Genomic DNA, 19,775 nt, shown 5'->3' with positions numbered 1-19,775 from the left:
CACGTTATGGTGATAAAAGTATTATAATATAACTATCATATGTATGTATGTATTGGGGCTTTTGATACTGTATGGGGACACTTTTAGGGCATCATGTGGAGCACTGATTCTAATAACACTGCGTTCGGGTTGGGCGGGCGTTGCAAAAAGCAAATTGCGCTAAGGGCGCCATCTACCCTAAGGCCGGCCGTGGAGACAAAGCGAAACCACTGACGACTGCCCCAATGACAAGTTGGTCAGATAGCATTTAATAGCTCAGCTCTATGGGGCTATGCTGCAATCCCAAATGCAACCTGGTGTCGTGCTTTGGAAGAAAACATCCATACTTGGCACAGACAATCCCTGATTCCCTTTCTTTGCACTACCTTGAAATGAACGTTTCTTTTTCATATCTGTTCAGAGTTGGTCCCTAATGTATATAGCAGGCTCAGGCACCATGTATAGCATTCTCTTATAGAGAAGCAATGTCCTATATTACAGTTTGATGCCAGCATTATATACCCACAGAAAAAGCCCCAGCAGGACAGGACATTGTATATTATATATCACACAACCAAAATAATTAGTAAATTAGAAAAATTAATTATTTTAATAAATAAATAGCAGTTTTGCAATATATTCAATTTTCTTTTAAGTTTTCTATGTTTAAATTAACACTATACATATGGCCACTAGGTGTCTCGTTTCCTGTGGAACTGTGGTCCATGCTCATTCTGTGCCGATATTTGATCTTTTCTCTGTTCAAAAAAAGGAACTAGACACAGACGCTCACAGACATGGCTTGGTATTAACAGCCATTGCTATGGTGCAAAAACAGAATAAATCTTCACTGCTTCACATCCACATTTAGTAGCAGAGAATCCTGGGGGTGCTGCATTGTATGGTCAGCTCTCCTATCACAGAGCACCAAAGCATCTGTAACCACACAGTGACATTATAATGACTGAACAAAGAGCATTGTCTCCTGGCAAGTTAATAATACGGATGAGTGCATTTACAGTACTAGCAATGTACTTTGCTAGGCTCGACGGTCGGCTTATCATCTGCTGCTCCTTCCGTGCTGCTCAGGGTGCCCGGAACAGTTGTATCCAGCCCTGGGAAACTGGGTGACGTTTCCTAGGACTGGATCCAGCCTTTCCAGGCACCCAGAGCCGAGCAGCACAGAGTTCAAAGGCAGCAGACTGATAAGCCGACCGTTGAGCCTAGCAAAGCAAAGTACTGGGAATTTTCTCATCCTTTGTTGACAGTCATAAAATCGTGGCTGTGACATTCAAGTGAATGGGCTGAGCTGTTTTACCAGGCCAGTCCCATATATATGATACCCCCTTCATTGACAATGTCAACGATTTACCCCAAACAATTATATACAGAGTATTATTCATATACAGTAACAACTTATGTTTTATTAACATATTAAAATAACCACTAAACTTTTTTTTTAACAAACAAAACTTTGTTTCACTCAAACTACAAATGCTCACAAATAATATTCCCTTTAAGAGTTATTTCACAAATTCAGCTCTGCTCCCCCTGTCCCTTAGTTATAGATGCAAGGCTTGCCAATGAGAGCAGAGCCGAACGTCTGCAATGGATCTGTAAATATCTCTAAAAATCTCTGCCACTTGCCTTTAATGTCACTCATGCTATATTTAGAGTGGAGAATTTATTTAGCAGCTCTCCTTCCCCAGGCTCATCCAGAAACAGTATGCTTAGAAGTCTGATAGACTATATTTTGCAAAAGAAAATTCTGTTTTGACCCTATGGGGCCCATCTATTTGTTTGACTGAAGGCTTCAGAAGTGAAGAATGTGACATGATCAGCATTTTCAGCAGGGTGCATGGGACATATCTCCAATAATAGACAGCGCTCTCAGCGGGATCTCTAACCATGAATCTACACAGTTTCCTTCAGGGTGAGGGACAATATCCCATATTTATGTTAGATAATAAAGTGATGCTGCATTGGATCTAGACACAATGTACACTGGTGGTTTTTCACTGATAAAAAAACACCAGCCCCCAAATCAGACATGAAACAGCACTAGCAACATCCATCTCAGAAAAGTTGCACTAAATCATGTGGATTTTGGTGTGGATTTGTTGCAGAATAATTGTGACTTTACTATTAAGGTCAATGGGGGAAATCCACAATGTATTAACAACCAAAACTGAAATGTGCACTTTCCGCAAAAAAAAAATTTCTGCAGCCTGTGAATGAAAAATTTTCTGCCTCTGTAAATGCTGAGAATTCCCCATACAAATTGTAATTACAATTTTGTATAACATAGATGAATGTTTTAGCTTTTGCTTGATAGATTTAATGGGGTTCTTAAAAGGGTATTCCATTTTTATTTTATTTTTTTATTTTATTTTTTTAAGGTCTCAAATTAACTGGGGGCAGAAATTTGTTAATGACTTAAAATGACCTATTTAAAAAAAAAAATCAAGCCTTCCAGTACTTATCATTTGCTTTATGTCCTCCAGGAAGTGTATTCATTCCAGTATGAGCCAGTGCTCTCTACTGACACTCCTGTCCATGTCAGGAACTGTTCAAAGCAGAAGTTTTTATGGGGATTTGCTATTGCTCTGGACAGTTCCTGACATGAACAGAGGTGGCAGCAGAGAGCACTGTGCCAGACTGGAAAGAATACACCACTTCCTGCAGGACATACAGCAGCTGATTAGTACTGGAAGCCTTTAAATATCTAAATAGAAATTATTCACAAATCTGTATAATTTTCTGACACCAATTGATCTGAAAACATTTTTGTTCTCCAGAATACCTCTTTAAGACTCTATTCCCACTGTTAATTTCCATAGGAGCAGAACAACAAAAACAATGATGGTGCCGGCGTATATATCACGTAGCAGACACATGACTGTAAAGGAGTTTGTCAAGTTTGTCAAGTCCCTCATTTTTCCAAACTGCATGTATATTAACCCAAGCTGACACAACCTAAATACATAAATTCTTGCACAATATGGTTGCCACTGGGGGGCAGTAAGAAGGCAAACTGATGCATTTAGGGGTTGAACCCTTATTTATAGGCTTTGACTAAGGGTGCAAATTTGAAATCCGTCAGTCATAGATATAAAGTTTTTACGGAATTATGAATAAAAGTGTAATTTCATGGAAGAAAATGATGTGCTGGACATCTGCTTTTCCTTCCATCATCCTGCAAACAGTCTGTACCCGCTAGTTGCATCTCTGCCTAACAGAATATAATACGTAGAAGCAATCTCTGCACCAAGGAAGCGACTGGTTTCTGCATCTCAGTATACTACTGTATGATTATGTTTAGCTAAATGTTTTACTCAGTAGAAAATCATTGCATTGTGTTTCAGCTTTGAAAACCCAGTGTTGGGATTCCTAGCTTGACAGTACATTTTCAGTCTCATCTGCTTCAATCATGGCAATCAAGATCAATTACACAAAATAATAAATCACTTCAAAGTCTACGTTAAACGCGAGTAATTCAAATCATGCCGGAAAAATTACTTGGAGGATTTTCTACTGCTTCTTACATCAATAAAACATTAGTAGAGCATTTTATCTGATTAAATCATTTATCATAATAACTGGATAGATCAGGGTTTAGCACATTAGTAATGGAATTCATTGCAGAGTAAAACTGGGAGGAATAGAGGCTTCTGATATGGATGGAATGTAGACGACTGCATTGATAGTGCTCTGTGATTGGTCGGATTCGGATAGAAGGGAAGAATGTACATAAGAAAGCATTATTTAACCAGTATATGGGACATATGTGCTTCTCCGTTGCCCTTTGTTAAAGGGGTTGTCTGGGATAAATTGGGGGAACATGGAAGTGATGTATCCTTACCTGTTCTGCTCCACTTCAGCTGCAGGTTCCCTGGCCGCCCGCTGTCAGCGTTTCAGCAAGTGACGTGCCAATTGGAAATGGCCGCTCAGCATTGCCCGTGTAGAATCTATGCTGAGTGACCATTTCTGGTGGGAGCAGCACGTCATCAGATGTTGCTGAAATGCGGAGAGGGGACGACCCAGGAACCTGCAGCTATGGCGGAGCAGAACATGTCCCCTGCAGCCTCACCAGGATCACAGATTAGGAATTTATCATGGACAACCCTTTTAATCCAAACCAAGTAAAATATGGCTAAACTGATTAAGGGGCCTTAAAGGGTTATTCTAACTTAAAACTAACTGGTCCCCTATCCACAGCTGTACTTGGCTGTCTCCAGCGGCTCCATAGAAAATTAATGAATTCACCAGAGAGAGCCAAGTACAGCACCGGTAGTGAATGCCGTCCGTACCCGCAGATGTATTCAAAAAGAAGGAGCTGGGGGCCGATATGGAGATCACCAGGAGGTGTGGAGGTTGGACCTCCTGCAATATCTTACTTGTCCCCTATGCTGGGGATAGAGGACAAGTTAGTTTTAAGTTGAAATACCCCTTAAAAAGGTCAGTCATTTAAAAAAAAAAAAAACAACAACCTTAACCTATGTGATTCCTAACATATTTGTAAAATAGCTCTAAAATTTTGGCCACTTGGTGTCTCCCTTCTTTATATTCTGCTGTCCACTGCTTGTTCTCAGGGAATTTTTGTCTTTAGTAACAAAGAGACCCAGGACAAGACAAAAGAATTGGGGGCAGGGATTAGCTACTGGTATCTGTAGGAGAGGAAGAGAGCCTACGTAATCCCTGAGCTGTGTACCTGCAAGCTAGGCCCATCTGCATGCTGAAAATGATCCACATTAGTCAATTATGGCTTCTCTATCATCTCTTACCACCCGTACATAGATCAGGGCAGATGTACCCTATGTTATTAGCAGTGTACCTACTGCTCTATGTCCACAATGCTTCAGTGTAATTTGCAGTGTCGCCTATTTGTTGTAATTTTCTTAATATATCTGCATCAAAGCAAAGCCAGCAATAGTGTTAACCACTGTGCCAAATGTTCCCATTACCTAAATGAATTAAATACATAATACTTTATAATAAAATAAAATAAAAAATCATTTACTTACAGCCAACCATCATCATTGCAACAGAAAATATCTTCTCTCCATCAGTGGTTGGAGCAATGTTTCCAAATCCAATAGTTGTAAGGCTTGTCATGGTAAAGTAGAGAGATGATATGTACAATGAGTACTTACTGGGTCCACCTTCCCATTGCCCTGTGCCAGAGGCATTATAGCGATAAGGACTGCCAATACTTATTCCCAGTTGGTAAAGCCAGCTATCATTCTTGGTTGTGTTGTTTGCTTCATCGATAACTTCATAGTCTCCGATACTATACCAAATACAGGCTAGCCAATGGGCAACAAGTCCAAATACGCAGACCAACAGAACCAGTACTGCAGCACCATATTCCAAATAATGGTCCAATTTCCTGGCCACACGACCCAATCTTAAGAGTCGTACCACCTTAAGAGAGCTGAAGAGGCTGCTGATGCCCTGGGAAACACAAGAAGAATGTTAGTAAAATTAGTGGCAATAAGATAAGTATACTAAAGTATAATATGAGGCCTTTTTTATTTTATTTTTGCTAAACATCTATTGGAAAGTCATGGTAGTCTTCAGTATACTATAGTATAGTGTATGTTAAGTCGATACCCCCCCCCCCTTTCTATATGTGCGGTTCTCTGCACCATAATAAGCTGAGATTCTGCACATCTAGAATTTAACTTTATAAATCTTGTCCTCAGCTTCTTTATACTGAAAAAGTTATTTGGCGGTAAGTGTCACCTAGGAAGGGCTTCATGGGCTCTCCCCACCTCAGGTGGGACACAGCAAACTAAAGGGTTAAGTAAGTTCCCTCCTTTAGCATCTAGCTTGGTACACTAGCAACCCAAAATGAAAATAGCTGGAGGCAGACATGAGTACAGATGAAGGCGTGGTCAGGGCAACTAAGGATATGGCGACTCTACTGCCCAACTGCGCCTGCACCACTGTAATGATGTCAGGCGTTCACACTGCAGTAGCAACCCATTAACGAGATGTCACTGTGGGAGAAGGGGCAGAGATTACGGCATCAACTGAGGCAGAGAGAAGGGGCTAAACGGCCATGAAGCCCCACCTAGGTGACACTCTAACACCAAAAAAAGAAAGCATTTTTGAGCTAAAAGAAACCAAGGACAAGTTTTATGAAGGTATATTTCAAATATGTGCCATCTCAGCTTGTTGATGGTTTGTAGAACCATGCATATAGAAGGGGGGGGGTATGACAATGTAATTTTAACTAATTAATGGCCAAGTATTACATCGGTAAGTAAAGACTTTCCATTCGTAAAATGGTCCAAGGATGTGATTGTCCTATCTGGGTAACCCTTTCATACAAAGCTGACCTGACAACCAACTGGTGGAGGGAAGCTAAGTATGGCCATCTCTTTGTAGTATTTTGTGGCACCCATTCATTAGTTGTACATGGTCATGTTAAAGATCAAATCTGCTCTTGATAGTAGCTCCATGGCTCATGGAGGGTGGTCCCATATGAACTCTATGATGTCTATATGCCCTAACTGGGGATAAGGAATGGTGTTGACTATATATATGACAATCCCTTTAAACCAGTAATCATATTGTGGAAATAAGTTACTTATAAATGGATTGTATTATGTTGTATCAAAAGCTTAGGATATTCTTAACGCTTTTTTAAACAGCATAATAAATCTGAAAAATCTAAGAATTGGACTGACCCGTAAACACTAATGACCACATTTCAATACTGAACTCAGACCCGTCCTGTTGTCAAGTGCTGTGATCCTTAATACATTTACACTGTGGGATTTGAGGAGAAAAACATCCCCACTGCATTCTCGGCATGACGTTTTCCACAATTAAAGCAAACATTTCTCTGTAGAGCTACTGCGTTCGATTGAACATTTATTTGGAATCATACAAAAGTACAATCTCGTGTGTAGGTAGTAATTGGCTTGGAACAATGATGAATATCACCTGCGGTGTGATTGCTTGTTGCTATCTAGCCGTCATGGAAACATAAGCGGCAATTAGCATGTAATAAGTTAACAATGGTCAAGTTATTTTAGTTGAAAGAAAGCAAACTTTTTTTAGGATTGTGCATTGCTTTTAGAATAATTTAGCATAATGGCCACAATAGGAATAATAGCCATATTATAAGTAGAGATGACCAAAGCAGCCAGAAATTCGCTTCACAAGCTTCGCAAATGTTCGGTCAAACTCGTTAAGATTCATGAATCGGATCTTAATGAATTTCCTTGAAACTGCCAAAACTGTAGAAGCTACAGTACTTGGACTATTACAGAAGGGCGAATTTGTTAAAGCATGTTGTTGTAAAAGTGTAAAAAAAAAAAAATCAGAAAATCCAAATCCCCCCAAAAAAGTAAATCAGTCAACCATCCAATTTCCGCTATTGCTCTCCTCTCTGTCCCTAAATCACTCTGTTAGTCTCTCCCTGCTCTGCTCTAACTGCCTGCTGCCATCTTGCTCTCTCCCCCACACACAGCCGACTGGCCGCCTCCGTTACCAAACCTCCTAATATAGAAGGTGAGGGGGAGGTGCTGACATCACAGAGGGGCCTGCAGCTGATTGGATGGGGATTATGGTTAATCCCTTTCACCCGCCCAGCGATGCTCCAGACAGCATGTGCGGCCGCCATTTTTTTTTTTTTTTTTGCAAAATCCTTTAAGTGTCACCGTAGTTTACATTTTTTTTTGCAAAAATCAATAGTACAGGCAATGTGAAGAAACTTTGTAATTGGGTTTATTAGCCAAAAAATGCATTTTTTTCATGAAAAAGCAGTTTGAAGATCTCCCCCCTGTCTTCATTGTTCTCTATGGAGAAGGGAGGGGTGGAGGGCCCCAAAACACGACAACAAAGAGTTAATTTAAAGATACATGACTATCTGCTATCGGCTATCTGCTCTGAAGTCAGCACTGACCTCTCTGATTTCTGAATACCGGTTTTCACACAGGTCCCGCTCTGTAATCCTTTGTTCTCTGCTGGCGACTAATCTCCCTCCTCCCCCCTTCCCTCTCCATAGGTTAGACAGGACTCGACTGATGTAAAAGAGTCGAGATTTCCTGATAATGAGCAGTGAATGAGAGAGAGGGGGGGGGGGTCTTTTTTTAATGCAGATAATGGCATATTTGCCTAAAAAAAACCAATTACAACGTTTCTTAAAATCACCTGTACTATTGATTTCTGTGTGGGGGGGGGGGGGGAATACAACAGTGACACTTTAACAAATCAGCAGGAATTCGCTTTGCAGAATGAAGCGAATTGACAGCACGATTTACAGAGAATCTTGATTTGCTTCGCTCATTTCTTATTATAAGTGACTGGTCAGACAGATATCAGATTGAATACATGAGTAGAGGTTCAGAACCATGGATAGTGCACGAACTGGAAAAAGGAGGGCTTGTATAGGATATCTTTAGGCACCATGCTGTAAAGTAAAACGTTTTGAGCAAACTGATTTCTATTTTTATAGAAAAAATTTGGTGGAACTAGCTTTTTTATTCGTTTACACCCCTGCTCATTCTGGGCTTAGGAGTCTTGTTGGTGATCCTAATCTTTGGATCAACCCATTAGACTCCTAAAACAATAATGAGCAAAAATCTAAAAGAATAAAATTGCAAATTTCACCAAATATTTTCCAATAAAAACAGGACTTCATTTATAAATTTACAAGTTCCCCTTAAAGTTAAATTATTAGCAGGTTAGAAGAATCTAACCTGCTATCATCTCCCTATAACACACATGGCGCTAAGGATGAAGGTAAGTTTCTTACCTTAATCTCAGCGCCGTTTTTGTGTTCTTAGTGTAATCCTCATACTAATTAGGTGTTTTGGTGCACTGAGGGTGGGACTACTGCCCCCAGTGCAGCGATCTGCTCCAGCTGACCTGCTCTGCTGACATTCATCATGAGTAGCAGTCCAGCTTAAAGGTTCGGTGCGGTAGTCCAACCCCCAGTGAACCAACACATTTAATTAGCATATGGATTATACTGCTAATAGCACATAAACAGCACTGAGGATAACGTTAGAAACTTACCTGTAGAGATGAATGAATTGCTTATTTAAACAAAGCGATTCATTTGATTGGCGTTCTGCTCCCTGCCCCTCCTCCTAGGATGCCAGAAAAAGCTGGATTTAATCCTGGGAAACTGGGACAAGTTACTTACCTGCACCCTCAGCATGTGTACTAAAGGGAGATATCAGCAGGTTAGATTCTTTTTACCTGCTGAGAGTTTACCTTTAACCCTTTAAGTGCCTGGCATTACAGCCCATGGACAAGAGTGGCTCTGTTTCCCAAAGAAAATAGCAAATTTTTTTGTAATTCCACACACTTAGCAGGGGTAGACACAGACCCTGAAAGCACAGTACATGGGTCCTTTTGTCATAGAGCTAATCCATTATGTCTCCATGAAAACTTATGAACTTTTTAATTCATTCTAGTTTTCCAGTGTGTGCATAGGAAACATTGGCTGTCAATGACATTTGGATAGGTTTTGCAGAAAAATAGGGGGAAAAAATTCAGGTTGGCAACCATGAGTACTAGTCCTTCCAGTAACACCCTTGGCATTGGCATCCAAGCTCGGCATTTATTCACTTAATTTGCTGTGTCTCTCTTACAAATCAGATGTTATGTTGGAGAAAGATAATGTCTGTATGGATAGATAGCAAAACCGGCTGTCATCTAAAGAAGTTGCCTTTTCTGGGTCCCAGTACTCAAATACCTCCAGGACTTACAGTAGGGCAGAATTGTGTAACAAATAAGACTGTTGCAAGAACAAATATATGAAAGAATGTATCAATGCAAACAGGTAATCAATAAGAGGAGTTATCAGCGGTCTGCTGCCGCCGCTCCTGTTGCTTATTGTTTAGCTATGCTAAAAATATTTTTTAAGATTTTTTTCAACAGGTTGAAAGACAAGAATCATCCAACATTGTGCATGTTGGCTGATGATTTTTTTTTTTTTTTTTTTACTAGATGTGATGGTACATTCGCTTTTAAAATAGCATGGATATTTCTATGTAAGAGACAACCTAAGCAATAATGTATAATAGCAGGTATGTTTTATAGCCTCGTTGTACTGTTATCCCTACAATAAGACAAGTTGATATTTTCAATTCCCTGTATACCAATAAAAGCCTTTATCTTAGCCAGTGTGACCGTAAAGTGGGTCATCAAGTGACAGCTCTGGAGATGTGCGCACAAGATAGCTCTGGCCTACAGCACAGATGCCAAGTGTTTACTTTGTGACTATATCATCATATACTCCAGAGTGTTATCATTGTAAATTGCTTCCAATTAATGCGTGTTTATCTCCGGCAGGGATTCGGAAATGGCTGACCAATACTAAACTGGTATACTACCTGTAAGTTATTCTCTCACTATCAGCACCAAAGTAATAACCATTTCCAAGAGCAGAGCAAAATATAAACTGATGGAGGTGAAAAAGCATTATCTGAAATTATAGTCCCTGGATGTTGCTTGTTTACTCTGTTGCTATGTTATTTTTACTGTTTTAAGACACTTCTGTGTTTCTGTGTTAATATTTTTCTTATAAAATGCTGTGCTGGCCTTAAAGGGAATGTATGATAAGAAAAGGACAAAATTATATCGTGAAAAATTCTAGTTTTTATACTGGACTCTAGGGCAGCTGTGATTCATCGGAATTTTCTATTTTAGCAGCTTTGCTGTGTAAACTGGGGCAATGTATGCAGAGTCATCTCATTATTCTTAGAGCATACAGTATGTGAATTACTGCCAATTCTGGTAAACTGATGGGGGCACAGGTGAGACAGGATTCCTTTGATTGATTGCTTCACTCTTTGCTCTATCTAAATGAGGCCCAACTAGTCATGGTCACCGGGCGTGTCTGCACCGTGATCACGCCCCTCTGGGTGTGATTCAAAGAGCTGTAATCTCCATGACGTTACCCAGAGGCGGGCCTTCGCATCACCGAGAGGTGATGCACATGCGCATGTCTGGTGTAAGGAAGATGCCGAAGCGACACCCGCCCCTTGGTGACATCATGGAGATTACAGCTCTTTAAATCATACCCAGAGGGGTGTGATTACAGTGCTGACACACCCGGTGACCTTGACGAGTTGACGAAAGGAAGGGACCCAGATGCCTAGTTAATGGGGTTGTCCAGCGAAAATCTTTTTCTTGCAAATCAACTGATATTAGAAAGCTATATAGATTTGTAATTAACTTCTATTAAAAAATCCCATACTTTTTAGCTACTAAATGTCATGCAGGAAAAAGTTTTATTTTTAGTCTGACACAGTGCTTTCTGCTGACATCTCTGGCCGAGACAGGAACTCTGTCTTAGTTTTCTATGAATCCCCATAGAAAACCTCTCCTGCTCTGGACAGTCCCTGTCTCGGCCAGAGATGTCAGCAGAGAGCACTTCGTCAGACTGAAAATAAAACAACATTTTCTGCATGACATTTAGTAGCTAATAAGTATGGGAAGACTTGAGATTTTTAATACAAGTAAATTATAAATCTATATAACTTTATGACACCAGTTGATTTGAAAGAAGAAGAGTTTCACTGGACAACCCCTTTAAGGCTTCAGTCATATAGAGCACAGGACTTTATAAATATAAGTTTGTTTTTTTATACCGGTCAGGCATGTGGGCTATAGGAATATGTTTTGGAAGCGTGCTGGGTCATGTAACAGCACATTTCCTTAGCGTTATAGCCATTTTGATGGTTCCCGGTGATTGGTTCCCTTTAAGCCACATTTGACCAGCAATTGCCTGTACATTGTGGGGGAAAGTATGAAACCTTGTGCAAAGGAGCACTGGAGTAACTGTTTATAGTACAAGAAGATATGCATAGGAATATTCCATATACTATTTTCATTAAAGAGCCTTTACATTATCTTTCTTAGCAAGGTAGTGCTTAAACTTATTGTGGCCATTGCAGGTGCATCAGGAAGGGGGTAACAACACAGGAGCCCTCTACCCAGGGACTTTTTAATGGGAATTTTCATCTGCCGGTTTCATGCTGCCATGTAGATAGAAACAGAGAGAGGCTATCTTATTACAATGTGGTATAATTGACACTGAAACACTGCAGCAATTTAATTGAATAATACTGTACTTATGTCACCAGCTGCAAGGGGCTCCGAGGAGAAGCTACCATGGACTTCCCCATTGAGAGAGTTAGTCTATTTCATGCTGCCTTTAGTTCGAGCAGCATGAAACAGAATAAAGATTCTCTGCTCACTACTGCTGCCAGTGTCAACTTTATCTTATAGATTGTTCAAGCATCTTCTAGTGGTGCCACATACAGAATAGCTGGAGGAAGCATTGCTGAAAGTATAGGATGGGTAAGAATGGAAAACCATGCTATTGTCTTCATATGATCAGCATTTTTTGGCTTTAGTCTACATCACGATGAAGCCCTGCATGTATAGCACTTTTTTTGCCCATTGGGTTGGTCAATATATAGTGGTATAATGTGATTATTATATAGCGGTGTTAGAATTTCACCAGACATTTATGAAAATACTTTGTTGCCATACACTTACCTCATCCACATTTTCAAAGGCATTAATAATATCATATGGTAAGCAAGACAGTAAGTCAATGACAAACCATGTTTTCAAGTAGTTCATTCTAATAAGTTTGGGATCGGAAATAACTTCTCCTCCAGGTCCAACAAAAGTCGTATGAAAGTTCAAAACTATATCAACAAGAAAAATAACGTCCACCACGCTGTCCAGCACCAGCCAGGCAATGTTGTTCTGCTTTGTCTTGAAGGAGACGTTGTAAGGAACCATGATAGCAGTGTAGAAGGTTAGTATTAGAATGACCCAATCCCAGGTGGTCTTGAATGCACAATAGTGCAATATAATGTGTGGTGGAGTTTTTGGTGCTTCTTGCTTGTATTGAGGAAGGATGTCTGATCCCAACTGAAGAACCTGCATGAGATAAGAAGTTAAAAGTGACTTCCATACAAGATAGATAATAGAGTACAGTACTTTAGAGATAATAAAACTTGAAATAAATGGATGAGGGAGGGTCACTTAACATATTTGCAAATTTTTAAAACTTTTTGAAAGCCATTAAGAAAAATAGTCTTGCACAAAATCTACAGGGCTCCATCTATTTCTAGCTAGCTAGGTGGGAGAGACTAAGTTATTGGGGTAAAGCTTAGTTTGGCTGGTCTGTTTTCACTGTACCATTCCTAAACATGCAGTGAAGTCTAAGGGCCCTATTACACAGAGCGATAATAGGGCGTTTTTCACTACGTGTAACAGACGACGATCAGCCGATGAAACAATCATCCGCTGATCATTTCTTTAGGCTCTGATATAAGACTCTCAGGCATCAGGTGTGCATTGTTATGTGTAATGGTGATGTGCAGCTGACTATTGAACAAACTGTTGATACATTACCTGTCCACGCACCCATTTTTCTTGTCCACTCAGAGACCACTCTGAAGTTGCAGCCGTTGGACAGGGAAGAATGCAGAGCGCAGGAGAAGACCGGGAGCATGGACAGGTATTGTATTAACTGTTTGGGCAAGGGCTGCACGAACATCACTAATTATTTCTGTGCAGCCCTTTCTAAATGATTATCAGGCCGTGTGATAGGCCAAGTAAATGAGCACCGATCTAGCACATTGGCACTTGTCACTGGCCCATGTAATAGGACCCTAAGTTAGTTTTATTTCCTTATAGTATTTTTAATAGCAAAGTCAAGAACACTATTCTTGCCACAAAAAAATACTAGAACCCTGACAGACCTCAATAGAAGTCAGCATGGTCCATCTGTTTTAAAATACATCCATCATAGAGTTGTTTTTGTTGCGTATAGTTTAAAGGCCTTACGTGCACCAGCAACGGAGGAGGTGAAAGAAACTGGAAAAAATGAATGAGGACATTAAGAGAAGTGTCCCTATCAAGAAGTATTCTAGAGGGACTGAAGCCGGTCATAGATATGGGAAGCATCAAACACTGTTCTGCTCCGCACAGTTGCCTTTTTCACACAACTCAGTAAACCTCATAAGATCTGAGACAGTTTATATCTAATCTCTGATTCCTTACTTGTGGAAACACTCATAAAAGGAAAATACAATCCTGCCACAGCTCTAGTTTCATGAAGATTAGATGTTTTATCAAACGCCAGTGAGCCAGTTTTCTATTATGGAACATCAAGAATTGTTTATATGGATTATTCAGAGTAATGAAAATGCACATTGTTCAGGCAGTGATGCTTGATATTCCTCTTCTATGATGTACAGTAGGTTTAAAATAAAACCAAACATCGCCCTATGTCTTCGTAAATTTATCTGTCCAGCTCATATCTAATCTCTATTTATTTTACATCTATCAGCTTCAGCCATGTATTTCTATCTACCTCTTATCCTTCCAACAATGTCAGACATTATCTATCTATCTATCTCCTATCTATCTATCTATCTATCTATCTATCTATCTATCTATCTATCTATCTATCATTTACATTTACTTTTTCAGTCTCTTTTAATGGTTTAATGTTTCTCCTATTTACCTCATACCAATGTCTTCTTCTTGTCTTGCGCGTTTCTATTATTTATTCAGAAATTTAACTGTGATATTAATGTGAGTATACATGAATTTTAAGAAGAAATATCACAGCTTCTTATTTAACCATTTCCCTGCTGCAGTGGTTCAATTCCTCTATTGCAGGCCTGCGTCAACCTTTCAGGATCCCTGGAAGCCGTGACCGCACAGCTTCTAGGGATGCCCGCTGCTATGTTCAGCCTGCTCACTGCAGTAACATAAGGAGAATAGAGCAGCAGGACCTGTCAGCTATTCACTGCTTATGAGCAGCCAGATGATCTATCCAGCAGGTGCAATCATATAACATCACACCTGCTGGAGGACCCATCCAGGCATGTCTCCCTGACTTGAGAAAGGGTTTTCCTGTACCCCGAAACACGTTGTCCCTTGAGACAAATAAATGTGTTTTTAGTAGTACCTGCCTTGGACTTAGTCCTATAGCTACTATCGGGCAGCGCCTGTCAAAGTTTCATCTACATCCACTGCTGGGACTCGACACCCCACCACTCTCCGTCTGGCTGACAGACACTGGAGGCAGAAGATGGAGGGTCCTGCGCCTTTCCTGCAATAGGTGACTATCATGTGTTTTGTTTTTTATGTTGGGGCACAACAGGGGACATAATTACTGTGGGTGGGGAGCTGTATATAGCAGGGGGCATTATTACTGTGGGTGGGGAGCTGTATACAACAGAGGGCATTATTACTGTGGGTGGGGAGCTGTATACAACAGAGGGCATTATTACTGTGGGTGGGGAGCTGTATACAACAGAGGGCATTATTACTGTGGGTGGGGAGCTGTATACAACAGAGGGCATTATTACTGTGGGTGGGGAGCTGTATATAGCAGGGGGCATTATTACTGTGGGTGGGGAGCTGTATACAACAGAGGGCATTATTACTGTAGGTGGGGAGCTGTATATAGCAGGGGGCATTATTACTGTGGGTGGGGAGCTGTATATAGCAGGGGGCATTATTACTGTGGGTGGGGAGCTGTATACAACAGAGGGCATTATTTCTGTGGGTGGGGATACACAGCAATGGGCATTATTACTATGGGGGTGGGATGTATACAGCAGGGGGCATTATTACTGTGGGTGGGGGGGGCTGTATACATCAAGGGGCATTATTACTGTGGGTGAGTGGGGGTGCTGTACAGAACTGAAGACAATATTACTATGGGTGGGGATGCACAGCAGGGGACATTATTAGTAAATGGGGCATCCTACATATGGGGCAACCAACATATCTACTCACTTTACTGCGCATGACACCAAAGCAGAATCACCACTGTATGGGACCCTATAGGTAAAAAAAGGGGAGGAAGTTTATGGAAAAGTGCAGAGCCTAAGATGTTTGTCTACAGGTTCTGAAAAGATGAATTGTAGCTTGAAGAAATCTTCATGGTGGGCCAGATGGAGAGGAAAAGGGGAAATGAAGCCTCGGTTCAAAGAAGACATCACCTGTGAGTCTGCTCAATTCCCTCCCCCCCCCCTCAATGGACACACACACCCGCCTCACCCCTGTCCCCACATACCAGTCTGGCCCTCGATAAGCGTTTAAATTACTCATGTGCCCTCATGGAAAATGAATTGCCCACCCCTGCTCTATGGGATAAGCTTTAAAAGATTCCATAGGACAGGGATGGGGAACCTTTGGCTCTCCAGCTGTTTCAAAACTACAATTCCCATCATGCCTGGACAGCCAAAGCTAAGCTTTGGCTGTCCAGGCATGATGGGAATTGTAGTTTTGCAACAGCTGGAGGGCCAAAGGTTCGCCATCCCTGGCATAGGAGGACTGAAACATTGTACCAGGGACATGGTTAAAGAGGATCACTTTTTTGCATGTATTCTAAGAGTGGGGTCATCTTTTTTTCCCATTTATGTACAGATTTCAGTTCCGTCTATAACATATCAAGCCCCCTGATTTGGCTTTAGGTTTCTACCTGATAGATGACAGACGTGCGCATCCAATCTCTTCATATGTTCTCTCTAACCCTCATCCATCACTTTCTCATATCTAGTTATCTAATTTCTATCTATTATTGTCATCCTATCTAGAAGCCTCTTTCCTCACAACATATATTCCTATATCCTATCTGTCCATAAGTGACAAGTGACAGGCCTATACACCCTGATGATACCTGTAATTTTATCTCTCATTGTGAAGTCTCAGGAGGCAGTAGCCCCCCAAATGCACACGCCTACAGGAATCTTAATGTAGCTACCCCCGGGGATGGCTGCGCAGCGGTAAGAACATCAAACAGTGTTCTATTTTCAGGCCTGTTTATCTAAAGAAGTAAAATCAACAAATATATGGATTTGGGTTGCTCGGTGGCATAGTAACACTTACGGAGGGATCTGTGAACATGTCTAACTGGATAACAGACACCCTTGCCTTCAAGTAAAAAGAGCTCCTTTTATCTTACATTTTGATTAGGTTCCAAAGGCTAACAACACTGGGTGAATTATTAATAGGGGCAATCTAAGGATCTCATCGGTACATGAATCATGCAGCACAGGGCCGGCCACGTACAATTGCACTCCATGTGCAAGGTAGGCTGCAAGAGTAACCATACCCCCGGGGGGATTAATTACACATGGGCAAAGAAAACGGTGTCATATCCATCTACAAAACGGGTTGAATTTTGAGAAAGTGACGATGCTCTCTATTACTAGTGCATTAAACTGGTACAAAACTGTTGCCAGGAAGGTGATGGTTAAATTTACAAAATAGCCTGGAAAAAAAAGAACACTCTGACAAAGAAAACAGAGGTATCTCTCCATAGTCCTAGCATGTAAACTAGAGCATTTCCACTTCACTAAGGAGCTAATTTTAGAAAGGCAATCAAACATTATTGTTATTTTAATTAGACCTAGGCGGCAATAAGGAACCTTTGTGCCACAGTGAGAAAGTGTTTGAAGCCGGTTTCATCGTAATAAATAGGAAAATACAGAACATGCATTGCTTTGCAATTTTACTTAGGGCCTAAGGGTAGTGGGGGCCTGATAATAACTGTAAACGAGCGCCGATCTGCTAGATTGGCGCTCGTTTACTGGGCCTATTACACAGCCCGATAATGTCCATGCAGCCCTTGCTAAACGACTGTTACCGATGTCCTTGCAGCCCTTGTTTAAACTTTAGACATTACTAGTGATGAGTGAATACTGTTCGATCGAATAGATATTTGATCGAATAGTAAGGTATTCAATAGTATTCAATATTCGAATATTATCGAATAGTACGCTGAATATTTGATAAATCCCTTTTCCCTTTTCCTGAGGTGTCATTGTGGACTTGGTGAACCTCCAAGTGGTCGAATAGATGTTTTTCAATAATCAAATACTTGTTCCCATAGACTTTAATGGAATTGAATATTCTATCGAATAGTCGAATATCAGGGAGATATTTGTACAAATATCAAATATTCGAATGTTTCACTATTCGCTCATTACTATACATTACCTGTCCAGGCTGCAGGGCACCTCTTGCGGTCTTCTCCCTGGGTCCCGCACGCTCCAGCTTCAGAGCGGCCTGTCTCAGCTGACAGGCCACTCAGCCAATCACTGGCCACTGCGGTCCTGGCCAGTGATTGGCTGAGCGGCCTGTCACCTCAGACAGGCCGCTCTGAAGCTGGAGCGCATGGGACGCAGTGAAAAGGAGACCATAGGAGGAGCCCTGCAGCCTGGATAGGTAATGTAAATCGTCAGTCGCCGGCCGCCCACCACTATTACACATGGCGATGCGCGGTCAGTGCCTGACAATTACAGGTTCAAACCTATATCAACCTATGATCGTTGCCATCGGCTCATCGTTGCATTTATTCCATGGAGCGATAATCAGCCGATTTGGCCAATTATAGCTCCGTAGAATAGACCCCTAAGAGTCGCTGTAATGGTAGGGCTGAATATTCAATGGTGAATCTGACAGATTTATGTTTGGTAAACCCCTTATCAGATAATAAAAAAACCCTTTATTTAAGCCCCTATTACACCAATCGATCCACGGGAGCAAGCGAGCGACGACCTGTCAGGTCAGCGCTCGCTTGCTCCTCTTATTCCGTTCCCTGTGCGTGTAATAGTGCCACCAGCGAGCGGGGAACGAGGAGCAAGCGAGCGTTGACCTGACAGGTCGGCACTCGCTTGCTCCCGGAGATTGACCCGTGTAATTTATTTAAAAATTTTGATCTGACCCTATAATCATCGTTAATGATGATCACTGGGGCTCCTTGCAGCAGGCACACAATAAGTTAGTTAATTGTTGAAAGGGCATTTAGTATTTTTCCTATAATATTAGTATATCTGAATATCTAAATATAGATATCTGAATATCAATATGTAAATAAGGTGATGCCTTTTTAACTAAGATAGCTTAGGATAGGTATATATAAGATGCTTTGATAAATTCATGGTATCTTTGGATTTTGCTACTGCACTATGCCTAATTAAATCCAAATCCATTCTATAGTTCCCGAGATGCCTGCTTTTTGAAATATGCAAATTAGCTAGTCTGGTGCACTGGAAGTGCTTTGCCGTCGAACCCATGCCGCCTAATGAATGGGCAACAGGATGAAGCAGTGAGCTCGATCCCAGACTCGCAAAATCCAGCACAGGCACAATTGGAACTGTCAGAGGGGGTATACATACTACAGAGCAGGCACCACCTGAAAGAGGTAGTTGCATTTTGGCAATCCAAAAATAAAATATGTTCAAGGTTGGTGCTAGAGTTGCTTTAACTTCAATGTTTCCCTCAGGGACAGAAACGTGAAAGCTCTAAGTGACTATCACAAAAAACATGGACATTCCAACCTGCTAAAGACGCTGAGCAGTAATGACTACCACATTACCTCTATTGTCTTTCTACAATTTAGCAGTCATTATTTTAAGTAACACAATACGCAACTTTATGAATGACAGAGAGCAAAAAGGATAGTAGAAAGACCTATATATAAAACATATTATTACGAGACATTCCCAATCTTGGAAATTATTATTATTATTATTATATTTTTTTATGGAAAATACTTCATATATTTTGATGTTTCACCTGGAATTATAAAACAGGAGAAACTTAGTAAATGAGAAAACCAAATTGTGCGGCCTGAACACTGCTGTATTTGGAGGCCAGTGACCTAATTAAGCGCCTCAGTTTCTCTAATTAATTTGTAATTAAGTTGTGAACTTTGTAAAGAGTCTCACTGAGTCCCTGGCCTGTCAATGGTCTTCCGAAACTTTATGTAGAGATCTGTC

General features: G+C 40.9%; 1 protein-coding gene across 2 annotated transcripts in view; it reads right to left on the bottom strand.

Annotated features, from left to right (window-relative positions):
* KCNH5 (potassium voltage-gated channel subfamily H member 5) overlaps positions 1-19,775 on the bottom strand; it is a 189,264-nt gene that overhangs the window by 96,229 nt on the left and 73,260 nt on the right. For both annotated transcript variants that reach the window (XM_069949841.1, XM_069949842.1), the window contains exons 6-7: positions 12,511-12,903; positions 5,004-5,433 (exon numbers count right to left, since the gene is read on the bottom strand). In XM_069949841.1, the coding sequence (XP_069805942.1) occupies positions 5,004-5,433; positions 12,511-12,903 (823 nt within the window). The remainder of the gene's footprint in view (positions 1-5,003; positions 5,434-12,510; positions 12,904-19,775) is intronic.

The sequence above is a fragment of the Dendropsophus ebraccatus genome, chromosome 13 (genome assembly GCF_027789765.1).
Source record: "Dendropsophus ebraccatus isolate aDenEbr1 chromosome 13, aDenEbr1.pat, whole genome shotgun sequence".
Taxonomy (NCBI): domain Eukaryota; kingdom Metazoa; phylum Chordata; class Amphibia; order Anura; family Hylidae; genus Dendropsophus; species Dendropsophus ebraccatus.
The sequence above is the reverse complement of the archived record's forward strand: the minus strand, read 5'-3'. Positions and strand labels throughout refer to the sequence as shown.